General features: G+C 45.1%; 1 protein-coding gene across 1 annotated transcript in view; it reads left to right on the top strand.

Moving 5' to 3' along the window:
- Nucleotides 1-10835, top strand: part of LOC145350834 (alpha-synuclein-like) — a 98244-nt gene extending 87409 nt beyond the window's left edge. The window contains exons 5-6 of the mRNA XM_080200191.1: nucleotides 5815-5907; nucleotides 10199-10835. Coding sequence (XP_080056317.1) covers nucleotides 5815-5907; nucleotides 10199-10231 — 126 coding nt within the window. The 3' untranslated portion in view covers nucleotides 10232-10835. The remainder of the gene's footprint in view (nucleotides 1-5814; nucleotides 5908-10198) is intronic.
- The last annotated feature ends 4723 nt before the right edge of the window (nucleotides 10836-15558 follow it).

Here is a 15558-nt window from a genome sequence, read left to right as displayed (position 1 = left end):
CCCCCCAATACTAGTGTCATTTTAGCATAGCCAATCAACCTAACCTCCTGGAAATGAAGAGTGATTCCCAGGAGAAAGCTGAGGCCAGAAGGTGGACTTACTGGGAAAGAAGAGGGATCTCTGGAAACATTCTGAGGTTGCACCATGGACCCCCGAAATCTACGCCGACACGGGGTGAATGTGCAACCTCCTCACAGATAGTGACGCAAGGGGGAATTGAACACAGATCCCTAGCACTGTGTGAGGCAGCATTGCGAACCCCTGTGCCACCGTGCTCCCCAATTTTTCCTAAAATTTCACACCAGATTCTGTTCATGCAACAGTTTTACAAATGTGTACATCAAATGACTGCTGCAAAACTGTGAACCAGTAAATGACATTGGAGAAAGTAATCTCATCCTCCCCACTCCATTGTAATGATTATTGATTGTGTAAATTGCGCGTGAAATGGGCCAAGTGTTGCAGGAACGCACAGTATCACATAATGGATATTTCCTCTGGTACGTATGCTGTGAAAATTGTAGAACAATGAGGGTATGCAGTTGGTTTCCTAATGTTCTCCTTTTAAATCAGTAATTATTTTGATTTGATTTGATTTGATTTATTATTGTCACATGTATTAACATAGAGTGAAAAGTATTGTTTCTTGCACGCTTACACAGACAAAGCATACCGTTCATAGAAAAGGAAAGGGGAAGGGGCAGACTGTAGTGTTACAGTCATAGCTGGGGTGTAGAGAAAAATGGACTTAATAAATGCAGATTTTTAAAATTCATTCTAACGCACAAAGTGGGGGGAGGGGGGGGCACAAGATTTACTGAGGTAGCTTTGGACTGCCTTGCTTGTAGTGTAGGCATTTTGTTGGATGGAAAGGAAACAAAACTCAATGTACAGTCATAAATTATGAATTGGATGTCTTGCAACATGATTAATGCAGTTGAGACGATGACGAACAGGCAGATCATTCCTGGTCCATCCGTGTGCCAGTACCAGGCAACCTGCCAACTATGCTGCTTACTCATTAGCCAGTGTCAATTGACTGACATCTTGCCAACTTGCTCTTGCCATTCCGACTGCAACCCCATCATTTCACCATCCCTAACCAGAGTCTTGCTACTTAATGGACGGCTTGACAACTGATTTGTCAGCTCCTCAGTCCCCTGACAGTGCTACGACTGTGCATTTCGCCAGGAAAAAAGATTCTGTGAATAGCAAACAGCCACATGTGAAAAATAGCAAAGCCTAGGACGCCATTCAGCCTCTTAAGCCTATATCATATTGATTTAACTTATTGTCACGTAGAAACGTAGAAGATAGGAGCAGGAGGAGGCCATTTGACCCTTTGACCCTGCTCTACCATTTATCAAGATCATGGCTGATCATCCAACTCAATAGCCTAATCCTGCTTTCTCCCCATAATCTTTGATCCCATTCTCCCAAGTGCTATATCCAGTTGCCTCTTGAATGCATTCAATGTTTTGACATCAACTACTTCATGTGGTAATGAATTATACAGACTCACCGCTATTTGGGTGAAGAAATGTCTCCTCACCTCCATCCTAAGTGGCCTACCCTGAATCCTCAGACTGTGACCCTTGGTTCTGGACTCCTCTATCATCGGGAACACCCTTCCTGCATCTACCCTGTCTATCGTGTTGGAATTTTATAATCTCTCTGAGATCCCCCCTCATGTACTATACAGTGCAAATTGTTGGTTCTTGCATGCTATACAGACAAAGCATACCGTACATAGGGAAGGAAAGGAGAGAGTGCAGAATGTAGTGTTACAATCTCAACTAGGGTGTTGACAAAGAGCAACTTAATGTGAGATAGGTCCATTCAAAAGTCTAATGGCAGCAGAGAAGAAACTGTTCTTGAATCATTTGGTACATGATCGCAGAATTTGTATTTTTTTCCTGACAAAAGAAGGTGGATGAGAGAATGTCCGGGTGCGTGGGGTCCTTGATTATACTGGCTGCTTTTCTGAGGCAGCAGGAAATATAGACAGTGTCGGTGATGGGAGGCTGGTGTGCATGATGGACTGGGCTTCATTTGTGACCCTTTGTAGTTTCTTACAGTCTTGGGCAGAGCAGGAGCCATACCAAGCTGTGATACAACCAGAAAGGATGCTTTCAATAGTGCACCTGTAAAAGCTGATGAGAGTCACTATTCAATGTGTGACACTAGTTCACCTTTAAGAAATGTTTTTTTTAAATCATGTTCTCTGCAACTATAAGCAGCTTTGGTTTTTTTTTCATTGTTGCCACGCCGTCTGCTAGAAGTCCTTTTATTGCTGCTTCAATGGTTTAAATGGGGGATTTATTTTTACTCTGGGCCTCAGGTATTTTTTGAGATTGTTTTATGAACCTGTGATGTTTGAGGGAAGATTGGGTGGCGGGTCATGTGTTTTGGACAGTTTTTGTTTTCTTCATAGTGAATTCAATGTTTCACTTTCAGCTTGGCTGCTTGCTGCTGCTTGAGTTAGAAGTTGCCCCTGGTTGTTAAATGGCAGGCAGTTTTTCTCTCTCTGTCTCTCTGGTATTATAGATTCTGTTGGCTAGCTAGAAGCAGGTCTCCTGGCCTTCCTGGAATGAAAATTCTGCTGTTGGCGGGACCCCTGGAGCCCCTCTCTCTCCCTGATATTTTGGGAAGCTGTTCTGGCTTCAAGCTTGTGTATTTATCAAGGGAACTACAGCATCCAACAAAAGCACTAAGTTCCAGCATCACATGAATTTTCATGTTTTCTATGCTAAACCTGTGGCAAGTGTTTTGTTTGTGGGATTTGTTTGGTTGGAACCGAATTAGCTGTTAAGGTTTATACAATATCATGGTTGTTTTTCTTTCTTGTTTGTAACTGGTAAAGATTGTTGCTATATGTTAACTGTATTCTTAAATAAACTTTGATAAAAGCTCACTGTTACACAGAAGTTAAAAGCAGGGAGGTCATGCTGGAGTTGGTTAGGCCAGCCCATCATAGTAGGTTGAATCTCAAACAGTGACAGGACAGAGTACAGGAATGAGATAGAGAATCTGGTGAACTGGTGCAACAACAATAATCTCTCCCTCAATGTCAACAAAATGAAGGAAATTGTCGTCAACTTCAGGAAGTGTAAAGGAGAACATGCCCCTGTTTACATCAATGGGGATGAAGTAGAAAGGATTGAGAGCTTCACGTTTTTAGGTGTCCAGATCACCAACAAATTATCCTGGTCCCCCCATGCTGACAGTATAGTTAAGAAAGCCCACCAACACTTCGATTTTCTCAGAAGACTAAGGAAATTTGACATGTCAGCTACGACTCTCACCCAACTTTTACAGATGCACCATAGAAAGCATTCTTTCTGGTTGTATCACAGCTTGGTATGGGCTTCTGCTGTGACCAAGGCCGCAAGGAACTACAAAAGGTCGTGAACGTAGCCCAATCCATCACGCAAACCAGCCTCCCATCCACTGACTCTCTATACTTTCCGCTGCCTTGGAAAAGCAGCCAACATAATTAAGCACCCCATGCACCCTGGACATTCTCTCTTCCACCTTTTTTGGGAAAGGGATACAAAAGTCTGAGGTCACGTACCAACCGATTCAAGAACAGCTTCTTCCCTGCTGCTGTCAGACTTTTGAATGAACCTACCTCGCACTAAGTTGATCTTTCTCTACACCCTAGTTCCTTCTCTATGAACAGTATGCTTTATCTGCATAGCGCACAAGAAACAATACTTTTCACTGCATGTTAATACATGTGACAATAATAAATCAAATCAAATCGAATCAGCTGGAGTACCGTGTGCAGCTCTGGTCACCTCCCTATAGGAAGGATGTGTTTGCATTAGAGAGGGTACAGAGACAGTTCACCAGGATGTTGCCTGGGATTGAGCATTTGAGCTATAAGGAGAGACTGGGTAGGCTTAGATTGTTTTCTCTCGAGCAGAGAAGGCTAAGGGGGGAGAGATGTATAAAGACTATGAGGGGAATGGAGAGGGTGGATAGGAATCAGCGGTTCCCCTTGCTTGAGGGTTCACTCAAGAAGAGGCATAGCTTAAGAATGAGGGATAGGAGATTCAGAGGGGATTTGAGAAAACATTCTTTCACTCATAGGGTGGTGGGAATCTGGAATGCACTGCCTGGGAAGGTAATCAAGGCCGGAAACCTTTAAAAAATATTTGGATGAGTACTTGAAATACCACAACCGTTCAAGGAAATGGGATAAGTAAGAACATAAGAACATAAGAAATAGGAGCAGGAATAGGCCGTCTAGCCCTTTCAGCCTGCCCCGCCATTCAATAAGATCATGGCTGATCTGAAGTGGATCAGTTCCACTTTCCCGCTTTCTCTCCATAACCCTTAATTCCCTTGTCTGTCAAAAACCTATCTACCCGTGACTTAAATATATTTTGCGAGGCAGCCTCCACCACTTCAACAGGCAGAGAATTCCAGAGATTCACCACCCTTTGAGTGAAGAAGTTCCTCCTCAACTCCGTTCTAAACTGCACCCCCCCCTTTTCTTGAGGCTGTGCCCTCTAGTCCTGCTGTCCTTTCTAAGCAGGAAGAATCTCTCTACCTCTACCCTATCCAACCCTTTCATTATCTTATACGTCTCTATAAGATCTCCCCTCATCCTTCTAAACTCCAACGAGTACAGACCCAGTCTATTTAGTCTCTCTTCATAGTCCAACCCCCTCATCTCCGGTATCAGCCTAGTGAACCTCCTCTGCACTCCATCCAAGGCCAAAATATCCTTGCGCAAGTGCGGCGACCAAAACTGCACACAGTACTCCAGCTGCGGTCTCACCAGTGCCCTGTACAGTTGCAGCAAGACCTCCCTGCTTTTATATTCTATCCCCCTCGCTATAAAGGCCAGCATCCCATTCGCCTTCTTGATCACCTGCTGCACCTGCAGAATGGGTTTTTGCGACTCGTGCACAAGGACCCCGAGGTCCCTCTGCACCGTAGCATGCTGCAGCTTTTTGCCCTTTAAATAGTAATCCCTCCTACTATTATTTCTGCCAAAGTGGATAACCTCACACTTGCTAACATTGTACTCCATCTGCCAGTTCCTCGCCCACTCGCTCAGCCTATCCAGATCCCTCTGCAGACTTTCCACACCCTCCACGCAATTTTCTTTTCCACTCATCTTCATGTCATCAGCAAATTTTGTCACCCTTCACTCAACCCCCTCCTCCAGATCATCTATATAAATGGTAAATAGTTGAGGCCCCAGTACCGATCCCTGCGGCACTCCACTAGTCACCAATCAGAATAGCAGCCATTGATACCAACTCTCTGCCTCCTATGAGACAACCAATCCTCTATCCACGCTAACACCTTACCCCCAAACTCCATGCACCCTAACCTTCTGAAGCAACCTTTTGTGAGGCACCTTATCAAACGCCTTTTGAAAATCGAGAAACACCACATCTACCGGTTCCCCTCTGTCTACCGCACTAGTCACGTCCTCATAGAAATCCAATGAATTCGTCAAACACGAATTTATGCAGGAAAATGGATTAGTGCAACTTTGGTGGTAGTTATTGCCGGTGCAGACTTGATGAGCCAAAGGGCACTTTCTCCACTGGATGACTCTCTGAATCATCTTCAGATCTGTTGGGGTGTGCCTGTGACTCAGGCTGGGCGTTAGTTCTGCGAGCAACGGGAGCTTAAGAATACTGGACCTGAGAGTACTGGTATAGGAACAGTGCTGAGGTGCACTGAAACTCAGAACTGTCTGGTACAAAACCAGATGCCACCCTACACGAGTACTGCTGATAGCTCAGTATTGGATGAATCAGTATTGATGCTGACTTATTCTCTTGACAGGATGAAGACCTTTTCCCTCAGGAAGGTATGATGGATAATACAGAAGCACTGCAGATAGATCCTGACGCTGAGGCCTTTGGAGCCGCCCCCGGGGTGAGTTCACGAAATTCCTCTTATTGTGGGTAATATAGAATGGAGGAGTTCAAAAGAGTTTCTCGTGTCTCCTGGGAAGGATCTCTTCAAATGCAGACAATAAAAATGTAACAAAACTTACTCCAACTTATAAATCAGAGAAAGGGTTTAATAAAGAAACTTCATTACTCCAAACTTGGGGCCTCACCCTTAGCCAATCCAAGCTCCCCACAATTCCCAACAGGTTGTTACTTATAGTGAATCAGCTGACCATCACATCATTCGATAATTGGTTCCATGGTTTACTGGGTCAGCTGACCCTTACACCTTGTTACCATTGGTCACATTACACCCAATAGAAAGTTGTCACCAGTTACATTCCAACATCTCGAAGAGACTAATGCAAACTTGAACAGATTTAAACCAATGTAAGATAGATTTCTGAATTACATGTCAGGATTCCAACGCTGAGGTTACAAATGGCACCATCAGCTGCAGAACTAAAGTTCTAGTGATTGTGATGCATGACTGCATATTCCTGAGGGAAACTTCAGAGAGCTCTCAAATGCACTTTCTCTTGACGGTTCAAGGAGCAATGATGAGACCAGAGAGCGAACATTAAGAAATCCCATGCAGTGACTTCAATTTTCTTTTAATTCTTGCAGTTACTTTTCACAATACATGTTCCCCCACCCCCTCTTATCAATTTAGGTACAATTCCAAAGACAGAGACAGCCCAAGAACATTTTGCCCGAGAGATCATTCTTTGCATGAGACTGCGTAGGGAATAGAGGCATGGTGTTACAATTCCTGTCGTGACCGATAACTTTTAAAAAGAAATTTCCACTCCCAGTGACCAATTTAACGCAATTGCTCAGGAAGATTTAATGTTTTAAGACTTTTACTGTAACATACAATCTTAAAGCAATGTTGACAAAACACTATTTAAGTTAGCACTTATACTCTAAATTACAGAAAAGATCCATTGTTTAATATTTCAGGTGATTAAAAATCTTCCTATATGGTTATTTTTGTCCTTCAAATGGACATCTAGTTTTATAGGGCCCAGTCCAAAGTGATTCTAAGATTTTTCCTTTCCTGGTCGGGTAAATTTTCAAACTGATTTACTTGCTGTAAATTATCCTGGAGAACACTCCCTTTGGCCAAAGCTCAGCAAATCTTTCATCTTTGTTTAAACACTTATCACCTTGCTCTCTTCAATCCAAATGTGAGACCCACCCGCATTCTAGCATGCTGCATCATAGAGACTGACTACCTCTGTCTCTCAGCTGTCTCTAACAGACTCTTGAAGACTGACCTGTCTGTGACAGTCAGTGATATTTTAAGGGAAACATGTTACTTGATCCTATAATGGCCCCCTATAGACTCTTATTCTCTCAAAGCTCATCTACCTGGCAATGTGAATCATGTAGGCCTTGTATCCAGGTAGAAATGCTAATAAGCTATCCTTTAGAGTCTCAAGTTCATTCTATCTTGAAAATAAATAGACAATTTGACATATACCTATTTACAAAACTGGACATTTTCAGTGTCAGTACAAATGCTTTTGTCATTGTCTACAGGCCTGTACTTTCCTTTCTGTAAAGTAACCTGAACTCCCTTTTCATCTTTAACAACCAAGTAACCCAGTTTTGCTGCCATCAAAATTCAGAACAGATCACGTGACCTTTCATTCCTCCATTTTACCCTAAATTATAGACTCAGTCCTGAAACATAACAATCCGATGTGATCTCACATTTGTAACAATAGTGACTTGATAAGGCAGATGCTAAGACATTTTATTCCACTCGTGGATGAATTCAGAATGAGGGAGAATGTATGTAAGATAGCAACTAACAAATTAATGAGAGGTTTTAGGAAGAATTTCTTTCCACAGTGTGCTAAAGAGCTGGACACTGATTGCAACATGGAATGTTTGAAAATGATAACACCAATGCAATTTAGCAGAGGCTTGATAAAAACATGAGAGACAGCAGGGAATAAAGGGATAACAGGGTCGGTGAAGGAGAAATAATTAAAATGGGAGTAGACTTGCCCAGAATATAGGGGTGGCACAGTGGTTAGCACTGCTGCTCTCATAGCGTCAGGGACCAGTGTTCAATTCTGGCCTCAGGTCATTGTCTGTGTGGAGTTTACACATTCTCCCCATGTCTGTGTGGGTTTCCCCTGGGTGCTCCAGTTTCCTCCCTTTCTAAAGATGTGTAGGTTAGGTTGATTGGCCATGTTAAATTGGTGTCAGGGAATTAGCAGGGTAGATAATGTAGGGCATTGGGAATAAGGCCTGGGTGGGATTGTGGTCAGTGCAGACTCGATGGGCCAAATGATCTCCTTCTGCATGGTAGGGATTCTGTGATTCTGTGATAAACATCGGCATAGAACTGTTGTTCTAAGTGGCCTATTCCTCTGCTGTAAATTCTATGTAATCCTTTGAGGTTGTAGAGTCCAGATGGTGCCAGGTTCAATTATCCAGTCTGTGTTAAGTCAGCTGAACCGAGACAAGCAGTAGCTGCTATTTGATAATTGGACTGGCACTAAAGATTAAAAATCCACCAGGTTGCCAGTTCTGGTTGCGAGCTGGTGATGCCTGCTAGGAAGTTGGGATCAAGGGTCAAGCTAAATGTTGACGTCCACTTCTCAATTTCTAAGCTCCTACATGGTCACTTAAGTGAGGAACAGGAGGCACCAATGAACATTGTGACTACAACAGCAAGGCAGAGGGTGGGAATTCTGTGGCGAGTAATTCATCTCCTGATTCCCCAAAGCCTGTCCATTGTCAACAAGTCAGACGTGTGTTGGAATAATCTCCAAAAGAGTGAATGAGTGCAGCTCCAACAACATTCAGGAAGTTTGATATCATCCAGGACAAAGCAACTGGCTTGATCAATCAAGCACCTTAAATGTTCACTGCTGCGAACACACGGGGCAACAATGTGCACTATCGACAAGATGCACTGCAGCAACTCATCAAGGTTCCTTCAACAGCACCTTCCAGACTGCGAACGCTACCAACTAGTCGGAGAAGGGTAGCAACACCACTAGCTACAACTTCCACTCCAAGCAGTATACCATCGCGACTTGGAACTATATCACTGTTCCTCCACTGTAACTGCATCAAAATCCTGGAACTCCCTTCCTAACAGCACTGTGGGTGCACCTACTACACGTACTGCAGTGGTTCAAGAAGGCAGCTCACCACCATCTTATCAAGGGCAAACAAGAATGTGCAACAAATTCTGGTCTTGCTACTAATGCCCACTTCCCAAGTAACAAATACAAGAAACAAATCTGTACTCCACAAAAGGAGTAGGAAACACTGTTAGCAAATTGTCATCCAATAGCTCAGCAGCAGTGAAGTGGAAATTGTTCAGTTTGAGGTCTCAAATTGCCAAGTGTTCACATATTATCCCTAGACTAGTCTAATTAAGTTGCAAGTACCAAATATTTGTTTGTTCATGGAATATGGGTGTCACTGGTTGGGCCAGCATTCATTATCCCTCATTAGCTTGCGAGGCCATTTCAGAGGCATTTAAGAGTCAACCACATTGCTGTGAGTTTGGAGTCACATGTAGGTCAGACGAGGTAAGGGTTTCCCTAAAGGAAATCAGTGAACCAGATGGATTTTTACGATAATTGACAAAAGTTTCATGGTCATCATTACGGTGGTACAGTGGTTAGCACTGCTGTCTCACAGTGCCAGGGACATGGGTTCAGTTCCAGCATTGGGTCACTGTCTGTATGGAGTCTGCACATTCTCCTTGTGTCTGTGCGGGTTTCCTCCAGGTGCTGCAGTTTCCTCCCACACTCCAAAGATGTGTCGGTTAGGTTGATTGGCCATGCTAAATTGACCTTAGTTTCAGGGGGATTAGCAGGGTAAATATGTGGGGTTATGGGGACAGGGTGGGATTGTCGTTGGTGCAGCCTTGATGGGCTGAGTGGCCTCCTTCTGCACTGTAGGGATTCTATGATTGCACTTTCAATTCCAGATTTTTTTTTTACTGAATTCAAATTTTACCATCTGCCACGGTGGGATTTGAACCTAGGTCCCCAGAGTGTTACCCCCAGTCCAGTGACAATACCACTACACCACCACGATCCTCTAAGTCAATGAATTGCAAGGGGATGATACTTGGAGAGCTGGGACCAACCCAGAGAAAAACCACATTTCTGGGTATGGCTGTTTACCGAGCAGAGGGGCTATCTTTCGGGCACATCCCAAGGCAGAAGGAGATGATCAGAAAGCTCTTCTTGTACGTTGAAACTAATATTTCTCTCTGTTCCCACTTTTCACAGGATGAATACCAAGATTACGAGCCCGAAGCGTGAGTATCAACAGACAAAGGGCGCAGTGACCAAGAAACTCTCTTTTATTTTTCCTCCTCTCTTTTTGTATGTGAATGTACTTTGAATTCAGATATGGCTAGTTGTAAAATTCTCCCCTTAAGTGTGTGTTTTTTTTACAGTGTACTTTGAAGTCTTCCATCAGCTGTACTCAAGAGTGTTGTGGCTTTGACCAGGCCTCATTGCAGTGATTCCCTCCCACTGAAATGAGGGCCTGGAAGCAGGACTCTGTTCTGCAGACATTGTGTTTGAGGTTCAACAGTACAAAACTGCCTATCTGTCTATTGCTTTCCCGTGTATGTGTAAAAATGAAAGGTTTTGTGCGCGCGTGTCTAATGTGTCTGTGTGTGTGCGTGCGTGTGTGAGCGTGTGTGTGTGTGTAATTTGGTGTTACCTATTTACTGCTATGTTTTCTATGTACGGTGGTTTTGTTTGCTGAGGATGTTGTGTGTACAGTGTATGCAATGGTTAGCATGGAGCTATGCACATTACAATTATCTACTGTGATACTGAAAATCAGTTTGTGCCGGTGGCTTTTTTGACGAGTGTATGTAAATATCTGGTGTTTCTGTGAAACCAATTAAACTGAATATGCAAAACTCTCGCTGCCGTTGTGTCTGTTTCGTGAGGGATGTTGCAGCAGTGTCTGGGACAGAACCGCAATGCACTAACCCTGGCAACACGGTAAGTAGGAATTCCATTACGTTGTGCTGTGCACAGATTTGCACCCATGGTTTTCACAGTGCGAAGATCCTATCTCATTCACACTCCCCTCACGGTGAAGCCTATGACACCAGACACTTTACCAGAGGTGAGGAGAGCGAGGGAGCACGGGCTGAATTTGACCTAGAGGCCCCACTTCTTGGTTTAAAGATCGGGGGTGGGGTGGTGGGGGGTGGGGGTGGGGGGGAGGTGTGGGGGTGGGGTGGTGGGGGGGTGGGGGGATGGGGGGGTGGGGGCGGGGGGGGTGGGGTGGGGGTGGGGTGGGGGGAGGGGGCGAACCCACCTCTGTGTGGCTGTGTAGCCCCAGAACCAACTTTATGACTGTCAGCCTGTTAATTGGCTCAGGACAAGACCTCCGCACCCATTGAGGAGGAAGTCCCGCCTTCAAAAGTTACCAGCCAATCAAATTGTTGGCAGCGCTCTCATCCCAGCAGTTTTACTGGGATTAGAGGCCACTGATGGGACAGCAGGCAGTCCCCAACATAGAGGGACCACGTTGCTGGACACCCAGTTAAGGCCAGTGTTTTGCTGGGACCAGGCTGGTTTGCAGGCAAGTAACCAACGGCAACAGGTAATTGATGGGCACGGTGTCAAGCCATAATGCCTAACTTTGCCCCCAGTCCTTGGCAGCCCACTCCAAGGGGACGGTGGGAAATTGTAAGAGTCCACCCTCTACCTGAGTGACTAACTGACTCCATAATTAAATTGACAGGGTCTTGGGAACATATTGCCCAGATACCCTGAAATGTAAGGATATGGCAAATGCAAATGTATGAAAAAGGGAGGTAACTGCTTCATGGTGGTACATTAGCACTGCTGCCTCACAGCAACAGGGACATGGATTCAGTCCCCGGCTTGGGTTAATGTGTGGAGTCTGTATGTTCTGCCCGTGTCTGTGGGGTTTCCTCCGGGTGCCCTGGTTTTGTCCCAAGGTCCGAAAGACATGCTGATTAGATGCATTGGCCATGCTCAGTGTACCCAAACAGGCGCCGGAATGTGGCAGCTAGGGGATTTTCCCAGTAACATCATTGCTGTGTGGATGTAAGCCTACTTATGAAACCAATAAATGAACTTTAAACTTGTGGGCCGTGCTTAAAATAATGAATGATGTGGAGTTGCCAGCATTGGACTGAGGTAGGCACAGTAAGTAGTCTCACAACACCAGGTTAAAGTCCAACAGGTTTATTTGGTAGCAAATAAACCTGTAGGATTTTAACCTAGTGTTGTGAGGGTGCTTACTAAAATGATGAATGGAATTTGTGAGGCAAGATGTTCCTTTAATCTTTCTTAGAGACTTTACTCGACGAAAACAATTTAATGCTCTAAAAACAGAGGCATGCTGCCCAAGCATTTTGTTCATTAGGACAAACACAAGAATGCCAAATTTCAAAAGGAGCAACAATTTATACTGCACGAGAACAGGGTACTGATTGATTAGCAGGTTGACTCTGCTCCAGGCATTGCCATGGAAAATGCACAAGGGAATGGCTACCCACCATGCTTTTGTTCAATTCCAAAAAAGATGCAATGCCTGGACATATTCTTTTTGCCTTCAGAGGGCGATCCCTGCATTTGAATATAAGAAGCTTCGAGCAAGTGTAAGTGAGCTACTGGTGTGTGACTTATAGCTTACTTGTTTGCAATAGAACACATTAAATAGAAATATTTCACTATATGAAGGTACTGCGGCCTTTGGGAACAAGGGTCAAAGTAAGAGCAGCGATTTACACAAACCACGGTTGTATTCTCTGGAATTGAGAAGGTTAAAGAGTAATTTTATCGATGCTTTCAAAATATTAAGGGAATTAAGGGAATCAGAATTCTCCAGCCATTCCTGCTGCCACTGCTGCCAGTGAAGACAGAAAATTTGACGCTTTGCTGATTCTCTGTTCACTGCAGCGGGACTGGAGAATCCCACTGGTGTGAACGGCTGGAGAATCCCGCCCAGGGTAGATAAAGAGAAACTGGGGATGGGGAGGAGCTGAGGGCTGTAAAAATCTGGTGTTTGGGCTGTTGCTGTAACTTGTCAACTGGTTTGAATTAAGAACATAAGAAATAGGAGCAGGAGTAGGCCATCTAGCCCTTCGAGCCTGCCCCGCCATTCAATAAGATCATGGCTGATCTGTCGTGGCTCAGTTCCACTTTCCCGCCCTCTCCCCATAACCCTTAATCCCCTCGCTTATCAAAAACCCATCAACCCGCATCTTAAAAATATTTAGCGAGGCAGCCTTCACCACTTCAACGGGCAGAGAATTCCAGAGATTCACCACCCTTTGAGTGAAGAAGTTCCTCCTCAACTCTGTTCTAATCCGTCCCCCCCTTTATCTTGAGACTGTGCCCCCTAGTCCAACTGTCCTTTCTGAGCGGGAAGAGTCTCTCCACCTCTATCCTATCCATCCCATTCATCATCATATATGTCTCAATGAGATCTCCCCTCATTCTTCTAAACTCTAACGAGTACAAGCCTAGTTTATTCAGCCTCTCCTCATAGCTCAACCCCCTCAACTCCGGCATCAGCCTAGTAAACCTCCTCTGCACTCCCTCCAAGGCCAAAATATCCTTGCATAAGTGCGGCGACCAAAACTGCACACGGTACTCCAGCTGCGGCCTCACCAGTGCCCTATACAGCTGCAGCAAGACCTCCCTACTTTTATATTCAATCCCCCTCGCTATGAAGGCCAGCATCCCATTAGCCTTCCTGACCACCTGCTGCACCTGCAGGCTGGGTTTTTGCGACTCATGCACAAGGACCCCGAGGTCCCTCTGCACCGTCGCCTGCTGCAGTTTTCCGCCACATAAGTAATAGTCCTTCCTACCATTATTCCTACCAAAGTGGACCACCTCGCACTTGCCAACATTAAATTCCATTTGCCAGTTCCTGGCCCATTCGCCCAGCCTATCTAGATCCTTCTGTAGACTCTCCACACCCTCCGCGCAATTTGCCGTTCCACCAATCTTGGTGTCATCAGCAAATTTCGACACCATACACTCGGTTCCCTCCTCCAGATCATCTATATAAATGGTAAATAGCTGAGGCCCCAGCACCGATCCCTGGGGCACTCCACTAGTCACCAACCGCCAATCCGAATAGCACCCATTGACCCCCACTCTCTGCCTCCTATTTGACAACCAATCCTCTATCCATGCTAACCCCCTACCCCCAACTCCATGTCCCCTGACCTTCTGCAATAACCTCTTGTGAGGTACCTTGTCAAACGCCTTCTGAAAATCAAGAAAGCCCACATCCACCGGCTCTCCTCTATCCACCGCCCTAGACACATCCTCATAGAACTCCAATAAATTTGTCAGACACGACTTCCCTTTAACGAAACCGTGCTGCGTCTGCTCTATCAAGCAATTCCCCTCAAGATGCCTCGCTATTTCCTCCTTGATGACGGATTCTAACATTTTACCTACAACAGACGTTAAACTAACCAGCCTATAATTCCCTGCCTTTTGCCTGGCACCCTTCTTAAACAACAGCGTAACATTAGCCATGTGAAGTGTATTGGGGCAGCATGCTGGCACGGCAGTTAGCCCTGCTGCTTCACAGCACCAGGGACCTGGGTTCAATTCCAGCCTGAGGTCACTGTGTGGAGTTTGCACATTCTTCTTGTATCTGCGTGGGTTTCCTTCCAGTGGTCCGGTTTCCTCCCACAGTCCAAAGATGTGTAGATTAGAGTCCTAGAGGGTTACAGGCGCAACTTGACCATGCTGCCTTTTTTTAACGATTAAGTTAGTCCCAATTGCCCGTGCTTAACTTATATCCCTCTATACCCATCTTATCCATGTAACTGTCTACACACTCTTTAAAAGACAAAATTATACCTGCCTCTACTACTGCCTCTGGCAGCTTGTTCCAGACACTCGCCACCCTCTGTGTGAAAACAATTGCCCCTTTGGACCTTTTTGTACCTCTTAGGTGGATTGGCCATGCTATATTGCCCATTAGTGTTCTGAGACCCTGCCTCAGGTCACTGTCTGTGTGGAGTTTGTACATTCTCTCCGTGTCTGCATGGGTTTCCTCCAGCTGCTCCAACTTCCTCCCACATTCCAAAGATGAGCAGGTTAGGTGCATTGGCCATGCTGAATTCTCCCTCAGTGTACCCGAACAAGCGCCAGAGTGTGGCGACTTGGGGATTTTCACAGTAACTTCATTGCAGTGTTAATGTAAGCCTACTTGTGTCTAACAAATAAACTTTACTTTAACTTTAAGATGTGTAGGTTAGATGGATTAGCCATGGTAAATGCACAGGGTTATGGGGATTGGGCAGGGGTGAGGGCCAGGGTAAGATACTCTGTCAGAGAGAGTCAGTGCAGACTCAGTGGGCCGAGTGGCCTATTGCTGCACTGTAGGGATTCTAAGATTGGGGCATTTTACTGCACAAAGGGTGCTACATTAATGCAGGTTGTAACATCTAGAGACACTGCGGAAGGTCAACAGTGACACACTGTGAGTTAGGGGCAGTTCACATTGAAACAAGAGAAAATACTGTATGGATGCTGGAAATCCAGGTTAAAAATAGGAAATGCTGGCAGGCACTCAGCAGTGAGGCATGATCTGTGGGGAGAGAAACGGAGTTAGTGTT

Source organism: Carcharhinus amblyrhynchos, chromosome 1, assembly GCF_965287045.1.
Source record: "Carcharhinus amblyrhynchos chromosome 1, sCarAmb.v2.hapA, whole genome shotgun sequence".
Lineage (NCBI taxonomy): Eukaryota > Metazoa > Chordata > Chondrichthyes > Carcharhiniformes > Carcharhinidae > Carcharhinus > Carcharhinus amblyrhynchos.
This window is presented reverse-complemented; position numbering and strand designations above follow the sequence as displayed.